At 44.2% G+C, this 8,575-nt stretch overlaps 1 protein-coding gene across 2 annotated transcripts in view; it reads right to left on the reverse strand.

The window, feature by feature from the left end:
• The window catches only part of SPIN1 (spindlin 1), a 94,772-nt gene that overhangs the window by 22,030 nt on the left and 64,167 nt on the right, over positions 1–8,575 (reverse strand). For both annotated transcript variants that reach the window (XR_001513181.1, XM_015561314.1), the window contains one exon: positions 5,326–5,374. Coding sequence is in view for 1 of the 2 variants with exons in the window: in XM_015561314.1 (XP_015416800.1) it covers positions 5,326–5,374 (49 nt within the window). In the remaining variant the exon portion in view is untranslated. The remainder of the gene's footprint in view (positions 1–5,325; positions 5,375–8,575) is intronic.

The following is an 8,575-nucleotide window of genomic DNA, read 5'->3' on the forward strand; positions in this document are numbered from 1 at the left end:
CGCGCCCCCCACCCAGGCCTGATGCCTCTGGCCAAGGCATTAGGCCTGGTCAGGGGACTCCCAGCTCCCCGCGATCTCCCGCTCTGCCCCTGCCCAGGCCTATCGCCTCTGGCCGAGGCATCTGGCCCGGGCAGTGGGGTCCCACAGCTGCAGCAGCCCCGTGATTGTGGGCTCTGCTTTAGGCCCAGGCAAGGGACCCCTAGCTCCCAGGACTGCCAGCTTCGACCGTGCCCAGCTCCCATCGCTGGCTCCACCCCTACTTCCTGCTATCACTGGCCAGGGCAGCAAAGGCGCCTGATTCTCTGATCATGGCTGGGAGGCATTGTCAGTGGCAGGGGGCTTCTTCCTGCTTTCCCTTTTGCCTCCCTGCATTGTGCCTACATATGCAAATTAACCGCCATCTTTGTTGTCAGTTAACTGCCATCTGAGTTGCAGTTAATTTGCATATAGCCCTGATTAGCCAATGAAAAGGGTAGCGTCGTTCACCAATTACCATTTTTCTCTTTTATTAGTGTAGACTAGTGGCCTGGGGAACAAAATTTGTGCATGGAGGGGTGTCCCTCATTCTGGCCTGGCCCCTCCCACCGCGGCTCCCAGTCCTGTCTGCCAGCAGCCCCACTCCCACCACCGCCACTCCCATGTGCTGACAGCGCAGGCCCCACCCACATTCGCTGATGGCGCGGAGCGATTCGGTCTGGTTCCAGCAGCAGGTGCAAGCGGTGGCTGCTGCCCCAATCGCCCCTCAGGAGCAGGGGGAGGTGGAGAAGCCCTCACGGGCAAATGGGGCCAGCAGCCACTGCTCGCACCTGCTGACGGCACCGAGCGATTGGGACTGATACCGGGTGCCAGCAGCGGCTGTGAGCGGCAATTCTGTTGCTGGCAGCGGGTGTAAGAGGTGGATGCCAACCCCGATTGCCCCTCAGGAGCATGGGGAGATGGAGAAGCCCTGATGGGCAATCGGAGCTGGCAGCCGCCTCTCGCACCTGCTGATGGCGCCGAGTGATCAGGGGTGGCGTCAGGAGCCGGGAGTAGGTGTGAGTGGCAGCTCCAGAGCTGCCAGTAGCGGGTGCTAGTGGGGCCAGCGTGGGCACCAGGTGCGAGCACTGGGTAGGACTGTGGCGTGCAGGAGCAAAGAATTTTCATTAACCACCAGAAGCTCACCCCGATGACAATGACCGGCACCCTGCCTTGGTCTGGCGCCCCCACTCACCTGCTCCACCATTCCGCCATGGCCAATGCCCACCATATTCCGCCCCCCCACCCCCGCCCCGGTGTTCAGCACACGTCATAGCAACTGGTTGTTCTGCTGTTTGGTCTATTCGCATATTAGTGTTCAGCACATGTCATAGCAACCGGTTGTTCTGCTGTTCGGTCTATTTGCATATTAGGGTTTTATATGTAGAGATTGACACACTTGCCTTATTCTATTTAGTACTGTGATATACAAGCAGTTCCCTTACTCTGTTCCAGCATATTTCAGAAGAAAATATTGATTAAATCAAAACAATGGTCTTTTGCAAGATATACATCAGCAAGTAGCAGGGGGAAAAGCCTGCTTTTCTGATTACCTGTTGCTTGATAAAAATTCTATACTAATATTATCATTCCCAGCTTTGAGTGACAAATATAAAAACAGGAGAGAGAAAGAAGTCAAGTGTTCCATCCCAATCCTTATGGTTTCTCTCATTACTGGGTCTACACAGTGTACCTGAAAACACCTGAGATGTCCAAGTGCCCCGAGGGTCTTCCACAGAGCTATTCACTTTCACTGGTGTGAATAACAGAGTATTCACTTTCACTGCTATAACCAAGGTACTGCAAGTTGACTGAAAAGTATTACATGTTTTGACCAATTTAAAACTGTCAGCACAATGATTTAAACATTTGCTCTAACAGTTATCTAGTCGGTTTATGACTGAAATAACACATTTTTCAGAGATGAGACAACAAAACATGTTTGGGAAATATAGTGTGGTAATGAACATGAGTTCTAGAATCAGACTGTCTTGTTCTGAATCCCACTCAGTCACTTCTTAGTTGTATGACCTGGGACAAGTTACAGAACCTCTATATGCATAGAGGGGCTCATGTTTCCAACTTGAGAGGGATGCCATGAAAACTACAAGAAACTATAGCAGGTATATGGGGAGGAGAAGTACAATGACAATCTTTGTCAATGACTAGTGTTATGTCTTGAAGAAAAACATTCCCTGGAAACAGAGGTCAAATTAGTATACAAAAGTAACAGCTCCTGTCCATTTTCCAGATGTATGTTAGTAGCAAGCAGATGAAAGCGCCCAGTCATACTTTCCAACAGTGCCCCGAAATGGAAACTATCCACTATTCAAATTAGGGAAGAAACAGAGAGACTTATATTTGAAAACTGAAACAAAGAACCTCTACAGCTAAATTCACCTTAGTCTCCCAACTATAGTACTTTCCCTTCAGATGTCCTTTCCATGCAAACGCTTTTCCCAAACAACCTCCTGGGAAGTCAGGCAAGGCGTGTCCCAAGCTTGCCCCCAAAATGTGGCGAGGAGGCTGGCCTGCAGGAAGGCACACGTAGCTTTGTTTCTATTTACTTTAAGAACAAAAACAAAACCCAGCTACATAAGGTTTCTGGGTGCCCAGGCACTGCTCTAAGCACCTCAGACCCGATTCCCTGAACCCCTGGGCACCCCCGGGACAGGAACTTCTGTGCTCAGGACAATGACCGCTGCACTCCTCTGCTGTGCGTCCCTGGGACTCTCCCTCAAGCCAGCAGAAGCGCGTGCACAGGGGATTATTGCTCAGATGCCCTAGGCCAGTGGTTCTCAACCTTCCTAATGCCGCGACCCTTTAATATAGTTCCTCATGATTGAACATAATTAAAGCATAGTGATTAATCACAAAAACAATATGTAATTATATATGTGTTGTCCGACGGTCTTAGGCGACCCCTGTGAAAGGGTCGTTCGACCCCCAAAGGGGTGGCGGCCCATAGGCTGAGGACCGCTGCCCTATGCTAACATGTGCCACGAGACAGACCTGGCCGCCAGAGGAGAGCCAGGAGAGCCGCAGTGTGGCAGGAAGGAGAGAGTGAGGCTCCAGCTCTGCTTTTCTAGGAACATTTCATCTGCAGAAAGGACTCTGTGCTAAAGCTGGAAACCCATGAATCTAATCCAACACTGATTTTAACCATGAGTAAACAGAGCACCGGGCAGACAAAGCAGCCTGCTGAGCCCCACTGCGCAGCTCTGGTTCCCTCAGCAAAGCCAAGTTGCCAGCCAGCTTCGGAGCAGGGAGCTCCCCACCAGCATAGCCCCGCCTACCATTCCAAAGGCTACTATTAACTGCCACCATTGGTGAAATGGGGAATTTTATTTAGGTCCTGGTTTCTGTTATTTGCATTGAGATTAGAAAGATAGGAAAATGTTAACGTTTCCTTACATTTCAACTTCTCCCTTTTGCTACAGAGTAGCCTGTTCAGGCTTCTAGTCTGAGACAAGCACACCTCCTATTAAAGCACTGGCTGGAGTTCCCCGTGTCACAGAACATGCAGGACCGAAGATCCTTTGAACTCGTACACATGTGATTTGCAAAAACCTAATAGTACATGTTAATTCCTTGTGCTTTAAGAGAAAAAGGTAACTAGTATATCAAAGCCATGAGTTAACAAACATAGCTTAGGATGAAGCAAATTAAACCTCTCACACAAAATGCATTCCTAACAGGCCAAGATCTCAGATCCGTGAATGCCTGAAAACCTCTATCCAGAAATATGTAAAAATGGATAAAACAAAATATACATTACATTCTCAAAGGCATTTATTTTAACCTAAGTAGCAAAATCTGTTTTGCATGAACTGCTCTGGTCTTGCAAAGTTAATGTGTAGTTTCTTTTATTCCCCACTGTATTTAAGTTTTTATCATCACCTTCTATTATGCCAAGAAATGGCTTACCATTTATGGTAATAATATGATGCTGAGGGGATATATTACACCAGTTATCAGATCACTGGATATGACAGAGCCATGACAGTAATGGGAAATAAAATGAAATTTAGAAAAACTTTATCAAACCTCAGGGACACAAGAGCATACTTACCTTCACATTTTAACTTCCCAGGTCATTTCATGAACTGAATATCACAGACATTTACATTACATACTCATATGTTCATTTAAATGGACAGGTTTGCTTTAATCACCAATAATTACTGAAAGGAACTGTTTTTCATGCAGACCTTCCACAATAGCCCAGAGGCCTCTTGCATTCTTCAACCACTATGGCAGTGACCAAAGGCATAAATAAGCCTTTCAATAGGAATAATTTGGAAACAACTGCTATGAGAGGCTCCGGGGGTGCTGGGGTCATGGAATCTATGATTAAGACTTATACTATCGCCATAACCGGTTTGGCTCAGCGGATAGAGCGTCGGCCTGAGGACTCAAGGGTCCCAGGTTCGATTCTGGTCAAGGGCATGTACCTTGGTTGCGGGCACATCCCCAGTGGGGAGTGTGCAGGAGGCAGCTGATCGATGTTTCTCTCTCATCGATGTTTCTAACTCTCTATCCTTCTCCCTTGCTCTCTGCAAAAAATCAATAAAATATATATTTTTTAAAAAAGACTTATACTATCAGAACTGATTTGTTAGAGCGGTTTCCATGGTGTAGTAGCAGCCACCAGTAGTGGTGGATACTTGTGAAATCTATTGAATATAATATAATACAGGTGGATAGTATTTTTAAGATAATAGTATCCCAAATTTCTCCTTGGAGATAGAATTTAGGATTTATAACACATTTGTCACTAAAAATACATGGCTATTTAATTATCTTGCAACATGCAGATGCTTTCTCTAAATTATAAGCTCTTCATTCATCTGAAAATGTTATAAAGTAGTGAGTGTGCCAGGCAGTATGCTAGCCAGGCCCTCAAGCATAAGCTATGGTTTCTGTACAGCAGACCCAAGACCCAACCTGCAGGCCGAAAGTGCAGCCCTTCTATAAAGAGAGCGGGAGAGGTTCATGGCAACCTGTCATGAGAGATGCCTCTGCTACCAGTCCAGCTCCCATTACGCTGGAGGGGGAAGCAGAGCCCAGAGGCTTTTACAGGTTGGAAGGACAGACCTAGGCACAGGTAGGCTAGACCAAGGCCAAGGGCGTGGTCAGGGGTATGACCCACTCCATGATTCAGCGTGCAGTAAGGTTATGTGAGGCTGGCTGCTGTGGGTCATGAAGACCTCCTCACTTCAGGGGAGAGGGCCTCACATGACTGACCTCATACCCCACGTAACCAAGGGCCCAGCCTGCTATTGAAAAGCAAGTTTCAGAATTGCTTACTTGTGGGATGTCCTTTTCTTCATCATGCTTGCAGATACACCGGCATGGCCTAAAAGAGAAGTGAGTATAAGTCAATGAAAATTGGATAAAAAAGAATAGTTCAATCGCAAGAAAATAATTAACTTTGAAAACTATGACATAAAGCATGAAATAAAAACAAACTGTAGATGGCCATTCATTTACTGAACTTCCAAAAAGGAGATGTAAGGGATTGAGAAGATAAAATGATGAACAACAAACAGTTCATCTCCCCAAATTAGCCATAAAACACAAAACCAAAATCATGTTGGCAAGAAAATATAATCAAATTACAGTGACAATCCAACCCGAAAGTACTAAAAGTTACAGAATTTGTCTTCCTGCCACACAACAACTAAAAATCAGGACAGAAGATATGAAACACCTGGACCCAGATATTGAAAGAATATAGGACCAGAGAGCAGAAAGCCAGGCAGAGTCCCACACCAAGCTGGGCTACGTTCCAAACAATTGTGGGTGATGCTCTACAAAACCAAGAAAAGCACTGTGGTTTTCCTACCTTGAGAGTCAGACTGGAGCTGGAGAAGGTGAGGTGCTGGGAGTTATGGACAGAATGCTAGCAATGAGATCTCAGAGGGGTTCCAAACATGGTGGGGAACCTTAAGATACTAATCTGTGCCAGTTTGTTTCCAAATCAGGGCACAGGCCCGGGTTGTGAGCTCGATCCCTGGGCATTCAGGAGACAGCCGATTGAGGTTTCTCCTTCACTCGATGTCTCTCTCTCCCCTTTCTCTCTCTCTAAAATAAAAAAAATAATTTGCAATGAAAAAAATAAAAGACACAAACACTTAAAATAGAAAAATAGCAGGGAAAAATAAAACTGGGAAAAAATACATGATCTGAAATTTTAAAAAATTACTGAATGTGATTAATAGCAGATTAGACTCCACGGATAAAAAGTATCCAAAATGGAATAACACCAACAAAACAAACAAAAAACCCTGGGAAAATAAATAGCTCAGTGACCTGTGGGACACAACATAAATGAAACTGGACTCCACAAGAGAGAGTACAGAGGGGTGAATGAAAAAAACAAATCTGAAACATATAACAGCAGAAACTTTCCAGATGTGGTAAGTATACAACCACACAGCTTACAAGATCAACCTAACCAAAGTAAGATAAAAAACAAGAAAAACCATGCCAAGGCACATCCTAATCAAATTTCTGAAAACCACCAACAAAGTATCTTTAAAGCAGCCAAAGAATAATAGATATTAAAAACAGAGAAACAGAAAATGCTAATTTCAGATTTGTTGTCAGTGCACTAAATCTTTAAGGTGCTGCTGAAAAAAACAAAGCATCCTGTCTGTGAACTCAACATACCATATTACGCAAATACCTTTCAAACCCCCGGCATTGGTAACACATTAAAGGGACATAGGTAAAGGCACCAATTAAGAGATCATATTAAAAAGAGATAATTAATATCAGACAAATTAACTTCAGGTTATTTCAAAATGATAAAAAGGGCCAGCCCAGCTGGTGGTCCAGTGGTTAGGGCAGTAGCCCACGCACAGAAGGGTCGCAAGTTCGATCCCCACCCTGGTGGGGAAGCCTGCAGGAGGCAACCAACCAATGTCTCTCACATCAATGTTTCTTTCCTCCTCTCCCTTCTAATCTCTCTAGAAAATCGATAGAAAAAATATCCTTGGATGAGGATTAACAACAACAAAAAATGATAAAAGGGTCAATTATTCAAGAAGCCATAACAATTTTTAATGTGTTTAGAACCTAATTACAAACTACTGAAATACATAAGGCAAAAAATGACAAAATTTACAAAAAAGTTGACATGCCATACTTAGAGAGTTAAACTCTTTCATCCCAGTAATTAATGATAATGAGTAGAAAATCAGAAAGGATATAGAAGACATGAACATCACAGTCAACTTGAGTTAGATGACATTTATAGAGTACTAACCCAATAATGGCAAAATACACATTCCCCCTGCCCCCAAGTTCACATGGGACATTAACTGAGATGCACCATATGCTACTCATAATGCAAACTCTCAATACATACATTTAAAATAACTTGAAATCATATGATGTTTGTTCTTTGACCACATCAGAATTAAACTAGAAATTTGGAAAGACCCCAGTGTTGAAAATTAAACAATCTTCTAAAAAAAATCCATGGCTCAATCACAAAATCACAATGAAAATTCAATATTCTGAATTTTAAAAAATGAAAACACAATCTATCCAATATGTGAAATACAGCAAAAGCAGTACTTACTATATAGGTCAAAATTTACACTACTTGGTAAGTATCAGCAATACAAATAAAACAAAGGACTTTTCACCATAAACTCAGAACAGAGGTTCCCCTAGGTGGAGGAAGAAGGCTTCCGAGTTATTTTTCTCCTTGACTTAGATTAAGGTGACCATTTGTAAACAAAAATTTCTGTACTACTGTTATATTTACAACTTTAAAAAGTTAACTGAAAAAGAAGATAGATGGCCAACTGGTCTGTGTAAGACTGTCTGTTTTAATTCACAGATAAAGATGGTGAGCCTTGACCATGAGCTGAGAGAGCCATGCTCACCCACTTTCACCCTGCATGTCTTCAGGCATGCAAAGAAGTGGGCAGCCCAGGGGCGAAGATAAGACACAGAATGGATGGAGGGCAAATCTACCTGAAGCACCCCTGGATCACCTCGGGGTGCCAGCAGGTAAGAATGAGGAGATAACAAATGCAAAAGCAAGTTCTACTACTGCACCAGGCATCAGGATCCTTTCCCTCCCTTCCCATGCTGAACATACAAGGAAAGGACAGCTGACTTTAGCATTTGGTGTGCCCCCAACGTAATAAACACATCCTTATCCCTGAATCCTACAAAGCTTATCCTGGCCCCACACATCCCCACAAGGTTGGCTTTCCCATTTACAAGAGTAGCATGGCAGAAACAATTTTCTATTGACCACTCAAGAAAAAGGTAAGCCATTCATAATTCATTCTTAATTCTTAGGTATGAATGGACAATGATCAATACCGTATTTGCCGGCGTATAAGACGATTTTTTGGCCCTGAAAAATATGCCTCCAAGTGGGGGGTCGTCTTATACGCCAGGTACACTTCAGATAGACTGCCCATAGTGCTTGCCCCGTGCCATAGTGGCCTCCCGATGCCCGCCCACTTCATTCCACATACAGTTCAGGCATCAGCAGCGCTGCTGGGTGTATGCTCGGCTGTTATGCGATTTT

This window comes from Myotis davidii, unplaced genomic scaffold (assembly GCF_000327345.1).
Source record: "Myotis davidii unplaced genomic scaffold, ASM32734v1 scaffold750, whole genome shotgun sequence".
Lineage (NCBI taxonomy): Eukaryota > Metazoa > Chordata > Mammalia > Chiroptera > Vespertilionidae > Myotis > Myotis davidii.